Source organism: Chiloscyllium plagiosum, unplaced genomic scaffold (genome assembly GCF_037043375.1).
Source record: "Chiloscyllium plagiosum isolate Xiang-an unplaced genomic scaffold, Cpla_swu_hap1 HiC_scaffold_50, whole genome shotgun sequence".
Taxonomy (NCBI): Eukaryota; Metazoa; Chordata; class Chondrichthyes; order Orectolobiformes; family Hemiscylliidae; genus Chiloscyllium; species Chiloscyllium plagiosum.
In genome coordinates, this window is record NW_028270188.1 from 49,501,311 (window position 1) to 49,523,673 (window position 22,363).

General features: G+C 44.9%; 1 protein-coding gene across 1 annotated transcript in view; it reads left to right on the forward strand.

The window, feature by feature from the left end:
* Positions 1 to 21,109, forward strand: part of LOC122544717 (uncharacterized) — a 39,511-nt gene extending 18,402 nt beyond the window's left edge. Inside the window, exons 3-6 of the mRNA XM_043684006.2 lie at positions 9,643 to 9,879; positions 11,788 to 11,950; positions 12,242 to 12,361; positions 19,237 to 21,109. Coding sequence (XP_043539941.2) covers positions 9,643 to 9,879; positions 11,788 to 11,950; positions 12,242 to 12,361; positions 19,237 to 19,423 — 707 coding nt within the window. The 3' untranslated portion in view covers positions 19,424 to 21,109. The remainder of the gene's footprint in view (positions 1 to 9,642; positions 9,880 to 11,787; positions 11,951 to 12,241; positions 12,362 to 19,236) is intronic.
* Positions 21,110 to 22,363: the final 1,254 nt, after the last annotated feature.

Below are 22,363 nucleotides of genomic sequence, written 5' to 3' on the forward strand. Positions count from 1 at the left end.
AAATCAGGAATTCAGCTTCTTGGTGTGTAGAGCAGATAAGAACCTAGAAACAAGAGTAGGCCATTAGATGTTTGTAGATCGTTACTGGTCACATTACACAAGCTTACTGTCATTTTCCTGCACCATACCTGTGTCTCTTGAATTGAATTAGCTTTATTGTCACTGTTTATAAGTCACCAGTTACAGTGCCTTCTTACATACAAAGGTACCTAGGTATAGTCCTTCGTTACAGCATAGAGAAATTACATTACAGCTTTACACAGAATAACCATAGGACAGTTACATTACGGCTATACACAGTATAACCATAGGACAGTTACATTACAGCTATACACAGAATAACCATAGGACAGTTACATTACAGCTATACACAGTATAACCATAGGACAGTTACATTACAGCTATACACAGTATAACCATAGGACAGTTATATTACAGCTATACACAGTATAACCATAGGACAGTTACACTATAGCTATACACAGTATAACCATAGGACAGTTACATTACAGCTATACACAGAATAACCATAGGACAGTTACATTACAGCTATACACAGTATAACCATAGGACAGTTACACTATAGCTATACACAGTATAACCATAGGACAGTTACATTACAGCTATACACAGAATAACCATAGGACAGTTACATTACAGCTATACACAGTATAACCATAGGACAGTTACACTACAGCTATACACAGTATAACCATAGGACAGTTACACTACAGCTATACACAGTATAACCATAGGACAGTTACACTACAGCTATACACAGTATAACCATAGGACAGTTACACTACAGCTATACACAGTATAACCATAGGACAGTTACATTACAGCTATACACAGTATAACCATAGGACAGTTACATTATGGCTATAACCATAGGACAGTTACATTATGGCTATACACAGTATAACCATAGGACAGTTACATTACAGCTATACACAGTATAACCATAGGACAGTTACATTACAGCTATACACAGTATAACCATAGGACAGTTATATTACAGCTATACACAGTATAACCATAGGACAGTTACACTACAGCTATACACAGTATAACCATAGGACAGTTACATTACAGCTATACACAGTATAACCATAGGACAGTTACATTACAGCTATACACAATATAACCATAGGACAGTTACACTACAGCTATACACAATATAACCATAGGACAGTTACATTATGGCTATACACAGTATAACCATAGGACAGTTACATTACAGCTATACACAGTATAACCATAGGACAGTTACATTACAGCTATACACAGTATAACCATAGGACAGTTACATTACAGCTATACACAATATAACCATAGGACAGTTACATTATGGCTAAACACAGTATAACCATAGGACAGTTACATTACAGCTATACACAGTATAACCATAGGACAGTTACACTACAGCTATACACAGTATAACCATAGGACAGTTACATTACAGCTATACACAGTATAACCATAGGACAGTTACATTACAGCTATACACAATATAACCATAGGACAGTTACATTATGGCTAAACACAGTATAACCATAGGACAGTTACATTACAGCTATACACAGTATAACCATAGGACAGTTACATTACAGCTATACACAGTATAACCATAGGACAGTTACATTATGGCTATACACAGTATAACCATAGGACAGTTACATCACAGCTAAACACAGTATAACCATAGGACAGTTACATTACAGCTATACACAGTATAACCATAGGACAGTTACATTACAGCTATACACAGTATAACCATAGGACAGTTACATTACAGCTATACACAATATAACCATAGGACAGTTACATTATGGCTATACACAGTATAACCATAGGACAGTTACATTACAGCTATACACAGTATAACCATAGGACAGTTACACTACAGCTATACACAGTATAACCATAGGACAGTTACATTACAGCTATACACAGTACAACCATAGGACAGTTACATTACAGCTATACACAGTATAACCATAGGACAGTTACACTACAGCTATACACAGTATAACCATAGGATAGTTACACTACAGCTATACACAGTGTAACCATAGGACAGTTACATTACAGCTATACACAGTATAACCATAGGACAGTTACATTACAGCTATACACAATATAACCATAGGACAGTTACATTACAGCTATACACAATATAACCATAGGACAGTTACATTATGGCTATACACAGTATAACCATAGGACAGTTACACTACAGCTATACACAGTATAACCATAGGACAGTTACACTACAGCTATACACAGTATAACCATAGGATAGTTACACTACAGCTATACACAGTATAACCATAGGACAGTTACATTACAGCTATACACAGTATAACCATAGGACAGTTACATTACAGCTATACACAGTATAACCATAGGACAGTTACACTACAGCTATACACAGTATAACCATAGGACAGTTACATTACAGCTATACACAGTATAACCATAGGACAGTTACATTACAGCTATACACAATATAACCATAGGACAGTTACATTACGGCTATACACAATATAACCATAGGACAGTTACACTACAGCTATACACAGTATAACCATAGGATAGTTACACTACAGCTATACACAGTATAACCATAGGACAGTTACATTGCGGCTATACACAGTATAACCATAGGACAGTTACATTACGGCTATACACAGTATAACCATAGGACAGTTACACTACAGCTATACACAGTATAACCATAGGACAGTTACATTACAGCTAAACACAGTATAACCATAGGACAGTTACACTACAGCTATGCACAGTATAACCATAGGACAGTTACATTACGGCTATACACAGTATAACCATAGGACAGTTACACTACAGCTATACACAGTATAACCATAGGACAGTTACATTATAGCTAAACACAGTATAACCATAGGACAGTTACACTACAGCTATGCACAGTATAACCATAGGACAGTTACATTACGGCTATACACAGTATAACCATAGGACAGTTACACTACAGCTATACACAGTATAACCATAGGACAGTTACATTACAGCTAAACACAGTATAACCATAGGACAGTTACATTACAGCTAAACACAGTATAACCATAGGACAGTTACATTACGGCTATACACAGTATAACCATAGGACAGTTACATTACGGCTATACACAGTATAACCATAGGACAGTTACATTACAGCTACAGACAGTACAACCATAGGACAGTTACACTACAGCTATACGCAGTATAACCATAGGACAGTTACATTACAGCTACAGACAGTACAACCATAGGACAGTTACACTACAGCTATACACAGTATAACCATAGGACAGTTACACTACAGCTATGCACAGTATAACCATAGGACAGTTACATTACAGCTACAGACAGTACAACCATAGGACAGTTACACTACAGCTATACGCAGTATAACCATAGGACAGTTACACTACAGCTATACACAGTATAACCATAGGACAGTTACATTACAGCTAAACACAGTATAACCATAGGACAGTTACACTACAGCTATGCACAGTATAACCATAGGACAGTTACATTACGGCTATACACAGTATAACCATAGGACAGTTACACTACAGCTATACACAGTATAACCATAGGACAGTTACATTATGGCTATACACAATATAACAATAGGACAGTTACATTACAGCTATGCACAGTATAACCATAGGACAGTTACATTACAGCTATACACAGTATAACCATAGGACAGTTACACTACAGCTATACACAGTATAACCATAGGACAGTTACACTACAGCTATACACAGTATAACCATAGGACAGTTACATTACGGCTATACACAGTATAACCATAGGACAGTTACACTACAGCTATACACAGTATAACCATAGGACAGTTACATTACAGCTATACACAGTACAACCATAGGACAGTTACATTACGGCTATACACAGTACAACCATAGGACAGTTACATTACAGCTATACACAGTACAACCATAGGACAGTTACATTACAGCTAAACACAGTATAACCATAGGACAGTTACATTACAGCTATACACAGTACAACCATAGGACAGTTACATTACGGCTATACACAGTACAACCATAGGACAGTTACATTACAGCTATACACAGTACAACCATAGGACAGTTACATTACAGCTTTACACAGTATAACCATAGGACAGTTACATTACAGCTATACACAGTACAACCATAGGACAGTTACATTACGGCTATACACAGTATAACCATAGGACAGTTACACTACAGCTATACACCGTATAACCATAGGTCAGTTACATTACGGCTATACACAATATAACAATAGGACAGTTACATTACAGCTATGCACAGTATAACCATAAGGACAGTTACATTACAGCTATACACAGTATAACCATAGGACAGTTACATTACAGCTATACACAATATAACCATAGGACAGTTACACTATAGCTATACACAGTATAACCATAGGACAGTTACACTACAGCTATACACAGTATAACCATAGGACAGTTACATTACGGCTATACACAGTATAACCATAGGACAGTTACATTACAGCTATACACAGTACAACCATAGGACAGTTACATTACAGCTTTACACAGTATAACCATAGGACAGTTACATTACAGCTATACACAGTACAACCATAGGACAGTTACATTACGGCTATACACAGTATAACCATAGGACAGTTACACTACAGCTATACACCGTATAACCATAGGTCAGTTACATTACGGCTATACACAATATAACAATAGGACAGTTACATTACAGCTATGCACAGTATAACCATAAGGACAGTTACATTACAGCTATACACAGTATAACCATAGGACAGTTACATTACAGCTATACACAATATAACCATAGGACAGTTACACTATAGCTATACACAGTATAACCATAGGACAGTTACACTACAGCTATACACAGTATAACCATAGGACAGTTACATTACGGCTATACACAGTATAACCATAGGACAGTTACATTACAGCTATACACAGTATAACCATAGGACAGTTACATTACAGCTATACACAGTATAACCATAGGACAGTTACATTACAGCTATACACAGTATAACCATAGGACAGTTACATTACAGCTATACACAGTATAACCATAGGACAGTTACATTATGGCTATACACAGTATAACCATAGGACAGTTATATTACGGCTATACACAGTATAACCATAGGATAGAAGAACAAGAAATAAAATTACAAAGACAAACATCACAGTCCCACTCCAGCCGCTGGTCACTGGTGTCCCCACTCTGAGGCACTGGTCACTGGTGTCCCTGCTCTGGGCTGCTGGTCACTGGTGTCCCCACTCTGAGGCACTGGTCACTGGTGTCCCCACTCCAGCCGCTGGTCACTGGTGTCCCCACTCTGAGGCACTGGTCACTGGTGTCCCCACTCCAGCCGCTGGTCACTGGTGTCCCCACTCTGAGGCACTGGTCACTGGTGTCCCCACTCCAGCCGCTGGTCACTGGTGTCCCCACTCTGAGGCACTGGGCACTGGTGTCCCCACTCCAGCCGCTGGTCACTGATGTCTCCATTCCGAGGCACTGGTCACTGGTGTCCACACTCCAGCCGCTGGTCACTGGTGTCCCCACTCTGAGGCACTGGTCACTGGTGTCACTCCAGCCGCTGGTCACTGGTGTCCCCACTCCAGCCTCTGGTCACTGGTGTCCCCATTCCGAGGCACTGGTCACTAGTGTCCCCATTCCGAGGCACTGGTCACTGGTGTCCGCACTCCAGCCGCTGGTCATTGGTGTCCGCACTCCAGCCGCTGGTCACTGGTGTCACCACTCCGAGGCACTGGTCACTAGTGTCCCCACTCCAGCCGCTGGTCACTGGTGTCCCCACTCCGAGGTACTGGTCACTGGTGTCCCCACTCCAGCCGCTGGTCACTGGTGTCCCCACTCTGAGGCATTGGTCACTGGTGTCCCCACTCCAGCCGCTGGTCACTGGTGTCCCCATTACGAGGCACTGGTCACTGGTGTCACCACTCCGAGGCACTGGTCACTGATGTCCCCACTCCAGCCGCTGGTCACTGGTGTCACCACTCTGAGGCACTGGTCACTGGTGTCCCCACTCTGAGGCACTGGTCACTGGTGACCCCACTCCAGCCGCTGGTCACTGGTGTCCCCACTCCAGCTGCTGGGCACCGGTGTCCCCACTCCGAGGCACTGGTCACTGGTGTCCCCACTCTAGCCGCTGGTCACTGGTGTCCCCACTCCAAGGCACTGGTCACTGGTGTCCCCACTCCGAGGCACTGGTCACTGGTGTCCCCACTCCGAGGCACTGGTTACCGGTGTCCCCACTCCAAGGCACTGGTCACTAGTGTCCCCACTCCGAGACACTGGTCACCGGTGTCTCCATTCCGAGGCACTGGTCACCGGTGTCCCCACTCCAGCCACTGGTCGCTGGTGTCTCTGCTCTGGGCCGCTGGCTGCCAGTGTCCCAGCTCTGGGCCGCTGGTCACCGGTGTCCGAGCTCTGGGCCGCTGGTCACCAGTGTCCCTGCTCTGGGCCGCTGGTCACCAGTGTCCCTGCTCTGTGCCGCTGGTCACCGGTGTCCCTGCTCTGGGCCGCTGGTCACCGGTGTCCCAGCTCTGGGCCGCTGGTCACCGGTGTCCCAGCTCTGTGTCGCTGGTCACCAGTGTCCCTGCTCTGGGCCGCTGGTCACCAGTGTCCCTGCTCTGTGCCGCTGGTCACCGGTATCCCAGCTCTGGGCCGCTGGTCACCAGTGTCCCTGCTCTGTGCCGCTGGTCACCAGTGTCCCTGCTCTGTGCCGCTGGTCACCGGTGTCCCAGCTCTGGGCCGCTGGTCACCAGTGTCCCTGCTCTGTGCCGCTGGTCACCGGTATCCCAGCTCTGGGCCGCTGGCCACCAGTGTCCCAGCTCTGGGCCTCTGGTCACCGGTGTCCCTGCTCTGTGCCGCAGGTCACCGGTGTTCCAGCTCTGGGCCGCTGGTCACCGGTGTCCCTGCTCTGTGCCGCTGGTCACCGGTGTCCCAGCTCTGGGCCGCTGGTCACCAGTGTCCCTGCTCTGTGCCGCTGGTCACCAGTATCCCTGCTCTGTGCCGCTGGTCACCGGTGTCCCAGCTCTGGGCCGCTGGTCACCAGTGTCCCTGCTCTGGGCCGCTGGTCACTGGTGTCCCCACTCTAGCCGCTGGTCACTGGTGTCCCCACTCCGAGGCACTGGTCACTGGTGTCCCCACTCCGAAGCACTGGTCACTGGTGTCCCCACTCCGAGGCACTGGTTACCGGTGTCCCCACTCCAAGGCACTGGTCACTGGTGTCCCCACTCCGAGACACTGGTCACCGGTGTCTCCATTCTGAGGCACTGGTCACCGGTGTCCCCACTCCAGCCACTGGTCGCTGGTGTCTCTGCTCTGGGCCGCTGGCTGCCAGTGTCCCAGCTCTGGGCCGCTGGTCACCGGTGTCCCAGCTCTGGGCCGCTGGTCACCAGTGTCCCTGCTCTGTGCCGCTGGTCACCAGTGTCCCTGCTCTGGGCCGCTGGTCACCAGTGTCCCTGCTCTGTGCCGCTGGTCACCGGTATCCCAGCTCTGGGCCGCTGGTCACCAGTGTCCCTGGTCTGTGCCGCTGGTCACCAGTGTCCCTGCTCTGGGCCGCTGGTCACCGGTGTCCCTGCTCTGTGCCGCTGGTCACCGGTATCCCAGCTCTGGGCCGCTGGCCACCAGTGTCCCAGCTCTGGGCCGCTGGTCACCAGTGTCCCTGCTCTGTGCCGCTGGACACCGGTGTCCCAGCTCTGTGTCGCTGGTCACCAGTGTCCCAGCTCTGGGCCGCTGGTCACCGGTGTCCCTGCTCTGTGCCGCTGGTCACCGGTGTCCCAGCTCTGGGCTGCTGGTCACCAGTGTCCCTGCTCTGGGCCGCTGGTCACCATTGTCCCAGCTCTGGGCCGCTGGTCACCGGTATCCCAGCTCTGGGCTGCTGGTCACCGGTATCCTGCTCTAAGACACTGGTCGCTGGTTACCCCCACACCAGGCTGCTGGTAACCGGTGTCTCTGCTCTGGACCGCTGGTCACTGATATCCCTGCTCTGGGCCACTGGTCACATGTGTCCCTGCTCAGTGCAACTGGTCACTGCGTTCCCTGCTCCATGGCACTGATTCCCGGTGTCCCCGCACTGGGCCGCTGGTCTCTGACGTCCCTGCTTCAGGCCGCTGGACACCAGCGTCCCTGTTCCGGGCCACTGGTCACTGGTTTCCCCGCATTAGGCCACTGGTTGTTGGTGTCTGCACTCGGAGACACTGTTCACCAGTGTCCCCACTCCAGCCACTGGTCTCTTAAGTCCCTGCTCAGGTCAACCGGTCACTGGTGCCTCTGCTCCAGGCTGCTGGTCGCCGGCATCCCCACTCCAGCCACTGGTCACCGGTGTCCCTGCTCCAGGCTGCTGGTCGCCGGCATCCCCACTCCAGCCACTGGTCACCGGTGTCCCTGCTCCAGGCTGCTGGTTGCCAGTGTTCCCACTCCAGCTGCCGGTCGCTGGTGTCCTTGCACTGGCCACTGGCATCTCTGCTGACCTCACCTAGTAGATGATTCAGCTCTTTGAGCCTCCTCCATCATTGTACATCATGGCTGATCATATAACACAAGCTTAATGTCATTTGCTTGCTCTCTCCCTTGTATCTTGATGTCAGCAGAATTAACGTATGCCCTTTATTGTCTTTCTTCTTGAAGGCAATGTCTACTTGTTGGACTGACTGTACCACCCTCCCTTTCCTTCACCTATTTGGCAACTAATTAGTAGTAGTGCTAATAACTATTTAGGTCAGGTATTACAACCAAGCAGGTTCACACTTGAAATGGCAAACCTGTACTTTCCACCTGGGCTGAGGGTTCTGATAACCATCTGAGGAATGGGAGTGCTATTCAAAGCAGAATACAAAATTGATTTGGAGATGCTGGTGTTGGACTGGGATGTACAAAGTTAAAAATCACACAACACCAGGCTATAGTCCAACAGGTTTAATTGGAAGCACTAGCTTTTGGAGCACTGCTCTTTCATCAGATTGTTGTAGGAGCAGCGCTCTGAAAGCTAGTGCTTCCAATTAGACCTGTTGGACTATATTCTGGATCAGTGGTGCTGGAAGAGCACAGCAATTCAGGCAGCATCCGACGAGCAGCAAAATCAACGTTTCAGGCAAAAGTCCTTCATCAGGAATAAAAGCTTTTATTCCTGATGAAGGGCTTTTGCCTGAAACGTCGATTTTGCTGCTCGTCGGATGCTGCCTGAATTGCTGTGCTCTTCCAGCACCACTGATCCAGAATCTGGTTTCCAGCATCTGCAGCCATTGTTTTTACCTCTGTTGGACTATAACCTGGTGTTGTGTGATTTTTAACTGAGTACAAAATTGCTTTTCATGTTGATTGTGTTGAGTGTTTTAGATTGCTTGTGACAGGTTTCTTTCAACATTTTATTTTTTTTCTTCCTTTCACGGTCCTTGAAACCGACATTAATTGAACACGCGTTGTTCAATTAGTTTCCAGACTGGCAATAATTTATCTGATCCTTGAGCAGATCAGATCCCCTCCCCTCCAGCATGTTTTTCAGTTCCTGTACAAACTGATTACTTTCTCCATGCAGAAATCCGAAGGCGAGGATCAAAGGACCCACTCGGGAAGCAGTCCCTGTTGTATGACAGTCCCTATGAACCAACGGAAATGGGGTCAAAGCAGGAGTTAGTTGGGAACTCTGTCCTCGAGAAGACGGGAAACCACAGGCCAATCGACAGCTGCCTGCCGGAGAATGATGAACGCCCCGCAGCAGAGTACGAGCAGCCCTGGGAGTGGAAGACGGAACAGATTGTGAAAGCACTTGCAGGTATGGCAGGAAGCTCTGGTGGTTAGAACAGCTCTGTTTGTGCAAGAGGTTCAGAAGAACAAAAGGATCAGCTAATGTAGCTCTCAGTCATATCCAAACGTAAGCATGTATATGGGAAGGGCTGGTGTTTCCTCACCAGATTTTGATTCAGGCAAATTGCTGCCCACAGGGATGATGTAAGCAGAATTGTAATCAATACTTTCAAAAAGAAATTGGAAAAGGTGCAGTCAGCCCATTCTGGGAAAGGCTGTGAGGGTACAGAGAAGATTTATCAATATGGTTATAAAAGTGCCGCAGGGCAGTTGGCAGGAATTTGAATAGATTCCCTTGATCTTTTAGATGGTGGGGGACAACAGGCAACTTGGCAAGTCCAGCCCAAACAACTATTATGGCACAAAAGAAGGCTATTTGGCCTATCAAGTCCAAACAGAACAAGGTGGGAATAGAGAAAGTGAGATTGTTCTGTTCAGACCAAAAGAGATTGAGAAGAGATTTGACTTGATGGAGGTCTACAGGACAATGACAGGTTTCATAAGGTAACCAGGAACATCTATTTCCATTTGCTGTTCATACAAGCACTGGGCACCATGGGTTTAAGTTTTAGACAAGCTGCTGGAGGATTGTGAGCAAGAATGTTTTTTATGCAGGAAATGATAGTGACTTGGACATTTCCACTTTACAGGGATTGTGAAAATCAATAATTGAATGGGCACTTGTGGAAAGTAAATGTGTTTCCAACACAACGTTCCAGCAAAGCTCAGCGAAGGCTGGAAGAACAACATCTCATTCTCCGCTTGGGCAGCCTGCAACCCTCTGGACTCAATATCGAGTTCAATAATTTTAGGGCCTGAATTCTCCCATGTCCTAGCCCCCAACCCCACACACCAGGCCTTGTTATCACACAGTCTGCCAGTACACACTGCCTATTGTTAGCCATTAATATCTCCCAGCCAGATCATTATCCAACTGATTTTCTCTCTCTTTGGGCTCTATCCCCACCTATCCTATCTTCTGCATACAGACTGACATTTTCCTAGCTACCATCAGTTCTGAGGAAGGGTCACTGGACCTGAAATGTTAACTCTGATTTCTCTTTATAGATACTGCCAGGCCTGCTGAGCCTTTCCAGCAATTTCTGGTTTGTTTCTGATTTACAGCATCCACAGTTCTTTCTGTTTATATTTAGTCTTCCGCCAGTATTGCCTGGCACCAGTCGAAACAGCTCAAACTGTTGTACTTCCTTCAGGGAATGGGTTTCTCTAGCCGTGGGTACAAGTGTCCACTTAAGGGACTCAGTAGACCTAAGGGCTACCCACCATCTCTCCCACCTGCTGCATAATTTCAGACAGATCGGGATAGGTGACAGGAAGGAAATTATCTATTAGGTTTGATATATGCCTCCTGCCTTCAAACCTGTCTTCAATTGGCAGGGGAGCATCAAATCTAGCAACATGACTCTAGGTCAAGTAACCTGTAAAAATTCACATTTGAAAGAATCAGGTGAAGCACGAGAGGGCTCTCAGATCAGGACCCAAGATTAGAGCGGTGCAGGAAAAGCACAGCAGGTCAGGCAGCATCCAAGGAGCAGGAAATTCGACATTTCAAGCATAAGCCCATCATCAGCCCTTATTCATGATGAAGGGTGTTTGCCTGAAACGTCGATTTTCCTGCTCCTTGGATGCTGCCTGACCTGCTGTGCTTTTCCTGCACCGCTCTAATCTCCAGCATCTGCAGTACTCACTTTCACCTCTCAGATCAGGATATCAGCATATGAAAAATGAACTAAAACTAAAAGGATGTGGTCTACTGTTCTGCAAAGACACATTTGTATACTAAAGCAGATATGGAAATAAGGACCCTTTCTGGATACGTTAATAGATTTTGTAACCTTCTGTCTGCCCCTTTCAGTCCAGTTTGATTCTGCAGAGATGTCATCTCCACCCAAAGAAGAAAACGTCAAACACCACCATCGGCAACCGAGCTGGACTCAGAAGGTCCTGAGGCAACAGAGCCCAGAGGGCAGCGAAATGGGAGAGAAGGTGGACCCAAGCATGCCCTTAGAAAAACAAGTGTAAGTGACCACAACTGCACTCATTCTACACATTTTTCTTCCTTTTTCCTTCATCCTCGCTGTGCTGAAATATAAAATTGTTGTGCCATACCCAACTGTAACTCATTCCTTTTCTGACTTCAAACTGTGCAATCCCTTTCCTTTCCTTGGTTCTGCCTCCAATTAACATAGCTTTAAGGCCCCAGAGTAGTGTAAACTAGTCATCACTTCTTGATATACTATGTATTTTCTCCACTGCTATGAGCCTTGAGACTTCACATAGCTTGAACGAGTGTTTCCCTTTCCCTGCAGGTGGTATCATGGCCCCATCACCCGGATAGAAGCAGAGTCTCGTCTGCAGACCTGCAAGGAGGCCAGTTACCTGGTACGAAACAGCGAGTCAGGAAACAGCAAATATTCCCTTGCCTTAAAGTAAGTGTTCAGGGGGGGCTTCAGAAAACTGTGCAGGGCATCAGTTTGTAACTTGAAATTTGTTCCAACAGCAGTTAAACAGAGTTTGCTCATTCCTGAGGCTGGACCCGTGTGCAGTACTGGGGTGTGCTTGTGACTGGCTGCTCTTCGATTTGTGGATGATGTCTATGCAGGGTTACAAGTTTCTACCATAGCTTTTCAGGTGACTGAACAGAGCTAATCCTTGATCCACAGATGTTTGGGTACATGGGGCAGGATATTCAATGAGGAAGTGAGATTCAGAATGCTGCATTTGTTTCATCTCTGTTGCCATGCCAACTCATCATTAAAGTATTGTGATGCAACTTAATGAATATATTGTTTCTATTCTGAATGATTGGTAGGAAACTCTTCCTGCTCTTTAACGTTAAATGTCAGGGCGATTTGGAGGCATTTCTTTCGCGTTCCCAGGATCAATGGTGAAGTAGGACACTCTGGGATTCTGAGCAAGCCATTAAGCAGACAGGTGTTCACATCATTGTCCAAGTCCCAAATCAGACAAGTGGCATGCATGGAACAGGGTTAGATGTGAGGGGCAGAGAATCAGAAACAATGAAATGATGCGTGGTTAGGGGCAGGGTGGTTTTGATGAAAGATTAGGACACCAATAAAGATGGTGCGATTAGGGTCGGAGATTGATGGCACACCAGGGTCAGAGGAATGTTGAAGTCAGTGCTAGTGGAAGGACATTTGTAGAGCACTTTGTGGTAGAGCCCACTAGGGAACAGGCAATTCTGGATTTGATAGTGTGTAATGAGTCAGACTTGATTAGGCAGCTCAAGGTGAAGGAACCGCTGGAGGCAGTGACTTTAATATGAAACAATTCACCCTGCAGTTTAAGAGGGAGAAGCTGGAATCAAATGTAACCATGTTAAAACTGAGTAAAGGTAACTACAACGACATGAGGGAGGAGCTGGCCAGAGTTAATTGGAGGGGGAGTCTAGCAGGGAAGATGGTTGAGCAGCAATGGCAGGGGTTACTGGGAGTAGTTTGGAGGACACAGCAGACAATCATCCGAAGGAAGAAAAAATGTACTAAGGGGAGGATGAGGCAACCGTGGCTGACAAGGGATGTCAGGGACAGCACAAAAACAAAAGAAAATACATACAATGTGGTGAAGATTAGTGGGAAACCAGAGGATTGGGAAGTCTTTGAAAACTAGCAGAGGATAACCAAAAAATGTAATAAGGTGGGAGAAGATGAAATATGAGGATAAGCTAGCAAACAAAATAAAAGAAGATTTTTAGATATATAAGAGAGAGGGAAAAGCAAACATTGGAATGCTGAAAAATGAGGCTAGAGAAGTGGTATTGGGGAACAAAGAAATAGCAGAGGAACTGTACAGGTACTTTGCATCAGTTTTCACAGTGCACGACCACCAGCAGCATACCAGAACTTCAAGAAAGTTAGGGGCAGAGGTAAGTGTAGTGGTCGTCACTAAAGAGGAAGTGCTGGGGAAGCTGAAAGGTCTGGATAAAGCACCCTGACCAGATGGACTACACCCCAGAGATAGCTGAGGAGGTTGTGGAGGCATTGGTGGTGATCTTCCAGGAATCATTTAAAGTCAGAAAGGGCCCCTAGTGGCTGGAAAATGGCTGACCCCTGTTTAAGAAGGGAGGGAAGCAGAAACCAAGAAACTACATACAGGCCAGTTAGCATGTCCTCAGTTGTTGATAAGATTTTAGTGTCCATTATTAAATACGAGATTGCGGAGTACTTGTAAGTGCATGGTAATATAGGGCTGAGTCAGCATGGTTCATTGAGGGGAGGTCATGCCTGACAATCTGTTAGAATTCTTTGAGGAAGTAATGAGCAAATTAAACAAAGGCAAACCAGTGGACATGATCTATTTGGATTCCAGAAAGCCTTTGACAAGGTACTGCACAGGGCGCTGCTAAATAAGATGAATCCATGGTATTAGGGGCAATGTAATGGCATATATGGAGGATTGGCTGACTAGCAGAAGGCAGTGAGTAGGGATAAAGGGTTCTCTTTCAGGATAGTAGTCTGTGACTTGTGGAGTTCTGCCTGGATAAGTGTTGGGACCTCAACTTTGTGTGTTATACATTAATGATCTGAACTAAGAAACTGGCTAAGTTTGCAGATGACACAAAGATAGATGGAGGAGCAGGTAGTGTTGAGGAAGCACAGAAGTTGCAGAAGGATTTGGACGGGCTGGGAGAGTGGGCAAAGATGCAGCAGATGGAATACAATATGAGAAAGTGTGAGGTTATGCACTTTGGTAAGGAAGAATAGAGGTGAAGACTATTTTCTAAACAGGAAAAGGTTTTGGAAATCTGAAGCACAAAAGGACTTAGGAGTCTGAATTTGAGATTCTTTGAGATGTGAGTTCATTAGGCATGTTATTAAGGTGAATGCAGTGTTAGCATTGATTTCAAGAGGGCTAGAATACAAGAGCAGAGATACATGGCTGAGGCTGTATAAGGCTCTGGTCAGGCCTCATTTGGAATACTGTGAGCAGGTTTGGGCCCCATATCTAAGGAAGGATGTGCTGGCCTTTGAGAGGGTCCAGAGGAGGTTTACAGGAATGATTCTGTGGATGAAAGTCTTGTCACATGAGGAGCGGTTGAGGACTCTAGGTCTATACTGTATGGAGTTTAGAAGGATGAGGGGAAACCTCATGGAAATTTCTGGAATACTGAGAAGCCTGGACAGAGTCAATGAGGAGAAGGCAGGAGCATGGTGTTAAGAAACATTTCAGCCATGCTTGAATGGTGGAACTGACTCGATCTGCTCCTATATCTTATTGTCTATGGTCTTATGGTGTTGATCCAGGGGTAGTTACTGAGGAAAACAAAAACATAAATTACTGGGGAAACTTGGTAGGTCGGGCAGCATCTGTGAAGAGAAAACAGTATTTCGAGTCCAGTGACCATTGTTCAAACCTGCTTTTGTTTGTTTCAGTACTCCAGCATCTGCCGTTCTTTGTTTTATTTAGTTACGAAGGGATATGGTTGTAAAATCAAGGGATAGGGTGAAAGCTTCCTCACTGACCAACGTGTAAGTCAGGGTAGATGTTGCAGAAAATCTGATCAGTCCTGCAGTTTTGCTACCTTTCAGAACTGACTCCCATTTAGCCTTTCCAGTGCAATTTTGCTCACGTGAACTGCCTAATATCTTAATTTTTTTCTTCAAATTAATTCTCAGAACAGGAGTGCTACTGGTGAGCCTGGCAATTAATGCAGGCCTCTATTTTTCTGCTGGACCTTTTTGAATTATTTCAGTCTATTTTGTCAAGGTGAGAGGTTTGGTCGAACTGCATGCTTCACTAGAACATTTCAGGGAGCAGCTAAGAATTGACCATACTGGGGTGGGGACTAGAGCCACATTATAGGCAAAGATAGCAGGTCTTCTTCTCTGAAGGATGAGCGAATCAGTGCTTCGTGACAATCCAATCACTTCCTTGGCACTTAATGGACTCAGACTCCTATTTCTACATTTTCCCTAAGTTGTTAGTGAGGACCACTTGATGCTAGTCTATTATGTTACCTACTAAATGACTAAACCTTGTAAACTTACTTTGTGACTGAATGCACCCTTTCACTTGTAACATCCCATTGAATCGATGTTACTAATTTTTCATTGTTTCCATGAACTCGATATGACGAAATGTACAGAATACAAGTTCCTTAGGAATGTGAGGTCCTGTATGATGTTAACATTACCTCTTCACTTTTCCATTTCATGTGTCTGGCTGTAACAAAGGAATCCATTGCCTTTTTAAATGACTATATACATGCCATATGAAGCCGTCACAAGTCATCTCAAGTATTAGAAAATGCTTGGCCTGTGATTAGGGTCTCCCACCAATAAAGAATCTGAGATTTGAACAAGATTATTTTGTTTTAATGCAAAGACGATCAGAATCACTAGAAGTGATCCTATTTTGGCAACAAAAATCCCAGACATCCATCTCACTCAGACAGAACTTGTTCAGTGCCAACAAATTAATGGTGTTCATCATGGTTGTAAATGAATAGTCCAACCTTTAGTCAGTACTTTAGAGCACTACCCAATACGGTACTAAATGTGTCCATCAAAGGTCTCAGAGACTTACAGCTGATCTCAACGTTTGGGTGTTACAATGGCAGCTTTGGCCTAGAAGTAGGAAAATTGATGCCACATGAATTCCAGGCAATGACAATCTCCAAAAAGAAACAATCTCACCCTCACCTTTTGACATTCAATGCGATTACCAATAGCTTGATCCCTTGGGGGTTACCATTGTCCAGAAACTGAACTGGATTACATCAATGCTGTGGCTACAAAACCATGTCAAAGACTAGAAATCCAAAAGTGAGTAATTCACCGCCTGACCAACCAAAGCCTGTCAATGATTGGTGAAGCACAAGTCGGGAATGTAATGGAATACGGGGAGAATGCGGGTAAGTGGAGTTGAAATGCTCATCAGCCATGATTGAATGGCAGAGTGGACTCGATGGGCCGAATGGCCTTACTTCCACTCCTATGTCTTATGGTCTTATGGAATACTCCATCAGCACTCAAGAGGCTTGATACTATACAATGGAGGATAAACAGCCTGCTTGATTGACACAACATCCACCACCTTGATAAATTAATTTCCACCAAAGTGGACATACATCCAAATCATTTATGTAAATGACAAAACGTAGAGGACCCAGCACCGATCCTTGTGGCACTCGACTGGTCACAGGCCTCCGGTCTAAAAAAACAATCCTCCACCACCACCCTCTGTCTTCTACCTTTGAGCCAGTTCTGTATTCAAATGGCTTAGCTCTCCCTGTATTCCATGAGATCTAACCTTGCTAACCAGTCTCCCATGGGGAACCTTGTCGAATGCCTTACTAAAGTTCATATAGATCACATCTACCACTCTGCCCTCATCAATCCTCTTTGTTATTTCTTCAAAAAACTCAATCAAGTTTGTGAGACATGATTTCCCACACACAAAGCCATGCTGACTATCCCTAATCTGTCCTTGCCTTTCCCAATACACGTACATCCTGTCCTTCAGGATTCCCTCCAACAACTTGCCCACCACCGACGTCAGGCTCACTGGTCTATAGTTCAATGGCTTGTCCTTACCACCATTCTTAAACACTGGCATTACGTTAGCCAACCTCCAGTTTTCCGGCACTTCACCTGTGACTATCGATGATACAAATATCTCAGCAAGAGGCCCAGCAATCACTTCATTAGTTTCTCACAGAGTTCCAGGGTACACCTGATCAGGTCCTGGGAATTTATCCACTTTTATGCATTTCAAGACATCAGCACTTGCTCCTCTGTAATATGGACATTTTGCAAGGTGTCACCATCTATTTCCCTACATTCTATTTCTTCCATTTCCTTTTCCACAGTAAATACTGATGTAAAATACTCATTTAGTATCTCCCCCATTTTCTATGGCTCCACACCCAGCCTAGTTGATCTCTGAGGGGCCCTATTCTCTCCCTAGTTACCCTTTTGTCCTTAATGTATTTGTAAAAACCCTTTGGATTCTCCTTAATTCTATTTGCCAAAGCTATCTCATGTCTCCTTTTTACCCTCCTGATTTCCCTCTTAAGTATACTCTGACTGTCTTTACATTCTTCTAAGGATTCACTCGATCTATTCTGTCTATACTTTACATATGCCTCCTTTTTCTTAACTAAAGCCTCAATTTCTTTACTCATCCAGCATTCCCTTTTTGTCATTTACATAAATGATTTGCATGCAAGCATAAGAGGTACAGTTAGTAAGTTTGCAGATGACACCAAAATTGCAGGTGTAGTGGACAGCGAAGATGGTTACCTCAGATTACAACAGGATCTGGACCAGATGGGCCAATGGGCTGAGAAGTGGCAGATGGAGTTTAATTCAGATAAATGCGAGGTGCTGCATTTTGGGAAAGCAAATCTTAGCAGGACTTACACTTAATGGTAAGGTCCTAAAGAGTGTTGCTGAACAAAGAGACCTTGGAGTGCAGGTTCATAGCTCCTTGAAAGTGTAGGATAGTGAAGAATGTTTTTGGTATGCTTCCTTTTACTGGTCAGCGTATTGAGCACAGGAGTTGGGAGGTCATGTTGCAGCTGTACAGGACATTGTTAGGCCCCTGTTGGAATATTGCATGCAATCCTGGTCTCCTTCATATCGGAAAGATGTTGTGAAACTTGAAAGGATTCAGAAAAGATTTACCAGGATGTTGCCAAGGTTGGAGGGTTTGAGCTACAGGGAGAGGCTGAACAGGCTGGGGCTGTTTTCCCTGGAGTTTCGGAGGCTGAGGGGTGACCTTATAGAGGTTTACAAAATTATGAGGGGCATGGATAGGATAAATAGACAAAGTCTTTTCCCTGGGGTTGGGGGAGTCCAGAACGAGAGGGCATTGGTTTAGGGTGAGAGGGAAAGATATAAAAGAGACCTAAGGGGCAACTTTTTCACGCAGAGGGTGGTACGTGTATGGAATGAGCTGCCAGAGGAAGTGGTGGAGGCTTGTACAATTGCAACATTTAAGAGGCATTTACACTGTATGGACTGCAGCAGTTCAAGAAGGGGGGGGGCACAGCTTAAAAATAAGGGGTCTCCCATTTAAGCCAGAGTTGAGATATAAATGCCTCTTTGATGGTTTTATTTTACAATTCCACAGAAAGCAGTGAAATTATATTCAAATCTGAGTTAAACCGGTTTTTGATCTGCAAGAGGGGGACAGGCAGGAAAGTCGAGTTATGGTCATAATCAGATCGGCCGTGATTTTATTGAATGGTTTGAGTGGGTGAATGTTGTTATCCTGCTTCTATTTCATATCATCTTGATGGTACTGATATTAACTCCTGTGATTTGTCTACTTTGTACAGGACCAGCCAAGGATGTGTTCACATCATTCTGGCCCAGACCAAGGACAATAAGTATACACTGAATCAGAACAGTGCCCTCTTTGACAGTATTCCAGAGGTGGTGCATTACTATTGCAATGAAAAACTGCCATTCAAGGATGCAGAACACATGACTCTTCTTTATCCTGTGCACAATAAACAGCAATAATTTGTGCAACTGCCAATCTGTACAACAGTGTACGTGGCCTCCCAATCAACACCGATTGACAAACAAAGAGGACAGAGAGATAGAGGAAGATTTGGGAGGATAGGTTGAAGCCAGATATTGCACAAAGCACTTGTCATATGCATGAAAGACAGCTTTCAAACCAACCTACAGGTACGAGAAGAGACAGTGTAGCCACAGGTTGCACACTATACCTTGGGCCTTCAAACCAGCAGAGGTGTGCAGAGGGAGGACTCCAGGGATCTGATCTTTTGATAAAATAATGGAAGAAGAAATAATAGAATCACAAAACTAGCTGGAACCCAGAGAGAACCAGTGCTGACGTAATGGGACAAAGATGTTGGAATCAAATTAGAAATGAGGTGGGGGGGGCATGGTTGGTACATACTCGCAATTCATTCCTAGGACTTGGTTTCAAATTCGACCCAGAATGCTAGGACAAAACTCTTCTTGTGTTGACTGAGTGTGGAATGAATCTACAGGACCCTGGACCAAAGTCCTTTGTTTTCACTAAAATTATCCAAGAGGCAAAGTGGAAAGTGGGGAAAAGGTGCATTTTGACAATCGGTTCAGACACGTTGTGTGAAATGAGTGAAGGGATCTTAATGTTTTAACTTGTACTGTACTGGCCTGGGATTGTTTGATGGAGACAGTATAGAAAGTTCTTACTCAATATCAAGTACTGCTGCACCGATCCTGGGAGTGTTAAATGGAACAATGTGAAGGGAGTGTTTGACAGGGACAGTGTAGAGGGAGTTTCAATCTAACCCAGTGCTGTAGCTGTATTTTGAGTGTCTGATGAGGGAACATTATTTTTAGTTTAAAAGTGTAGGCAGAGCTTTATTCTGTATGTAACCCAGTGCTGTACCTGTCCTGGGAGTGTTTGATTTGAGGTTGGTGGGGGGGGGGGGAAACAGTGTGGACGGATCTTGACTCTATGTGTAACCCAGTGCTGTCCCTACCTTGGAGTATTTGATGGAGGAGGGAGAGGGAACACTGTGGTTGGAGCTTAACTTTATATGTAACGCTGTGCTGTACCTGTCCTGGCACGTTTGATTTGAGGGGGGAGGGGCGCGGGGACCAGTGTGGACAGATCTTTATTCTATATGTAACCCAGTGCTGTCCCTATATTGGGAGAAGGAACACTGTGATTTGATTAGATTCTCTACAGTGTGGAAACAGGCCCTTCGGCCCAACCAGTGCACACCGACCCTCCGAAGAGTAACCTACCCAGACCCATTTCCCTCTGACTAATGCACCTAACACTATAGGCAATTTAGCATGGCCAATTCACCTGACCCGCACATCTTTAGACTGTGGGAGGAAACCGGAGCACCTGGAAGAATGTGCAATCTCCACACAGACAGTCGCCCGAGGCTGGAATCGATCCTGGGATCCTGGTGCTGTGAGGCTGCAGTGCTAACCACTGAGCCACCGGGCCACCCATTTTTTTTTAACCTAAATTTCAGCAATATTTGTGCACAATCTCCTGTACATTTCATCTTTTATAGAAATCTTTCGAATTCAGTCTTCAACATTCTCGATGGTGGAATCTCCACAACCACTGGGGACAATGAAGATGATGATTCAACCCAATCTCAGTGGGTTTTCCTGGGGTTTTTTTTACTTTACCTGTCCTGGCAGTGTTTGATTTGGGGGGGTGGGGGGGACCAGTGTGGATGAATCTTTTACTCTATATGTAACCCAGTGCTGTCCCTATCCTGGGAGTTTGATTGGGGGGGGGGGGAATCTTTATATGTAACGCAGTGTTGTACCTGTCCTGGCAGTGTTTGATTTGGGGAGTGGGGGGGAAACCAGTGTGTACGAATCCTTACACTCTATGTAACCCAGTGCTGTCCCTATCCTGGGAGTTTGATTGGGGGGTGGGGGGGGGCGGGCAGGGTGGAACTTTATATGTAACCCAGTGCTGTACCTGTCCTGGCAGTGTTTGACCAGGACAGTGTAGAGAGAGCTTTACTCTAGGAGTGCATGATGATTTTACTGGGAAGGAATTTTGTTTCCCAGCAACAGCAACTCTCAATATAATCAGCAAAAAAAATGTATAAATAAACAAGCTAACTTCCTACTTGACAACAGTTGCTCGTTTTCACTGGAGGAGGTATACCATGTTGATTCAGGATTCTGTGGTATATTTAACAAGGTAAGTGGTGAAATTAATACAGGCATTACCCTCTTGTTGCTGCAGTCTGTCACTCACTTAGAACAGCAAGAATTTCTATTTATACGGTGCATTTAACATAATACATTGTCCCAGGACATTTCACTGGAAGGTTAAAAAACAATCTTTGACATTCCAAAATGTGTTTTTCTTAATTAAAAAAATACAATATTAAAGGCAGTGACATAGAAAGAAATTGCCATGATTGAATATTATATCTTGTTTAAAACATATAGATTGAATTAAAGCATTTAATAAATGGAGAGTGTTTTAATATTCTTACAAAAAATTAAATTCTTCCAGAAAGGGATGTGAACTCAATTTTTAATTGGTAGGCCAGTAAGTTTTCCTCCACCTTCTGCAATGCTGAGGCCAATTTTAACAACCTGGTGTACAGTCTGAAATTAAATAATGCAGAAAAGAGCAGGAGTTGAACGTGGAATCTTTGTCCCATTCAGACTACCATATCATAAAATGATTGCAACAGAAGGATTCAAACCCTCTGATTCATGTTGGCTCTTTGTAAGGTCAACTCATCTAATCAGTTAAAAATCACACAACACCATGTTATAGTCCAACAGGTTTAATCGGAAGCACTAGCTTTCGGAGCGCTGTTCCTTTTTAACTTTGTACAACACCGGCATCTCCAAATCATCTAATCAAACTCAGTTTGTTTTTACAATTTATATCAGTGATTTAGATGAGAGGAGCAAAAGCATGGTAGCTATGCGTGCTGATGACAC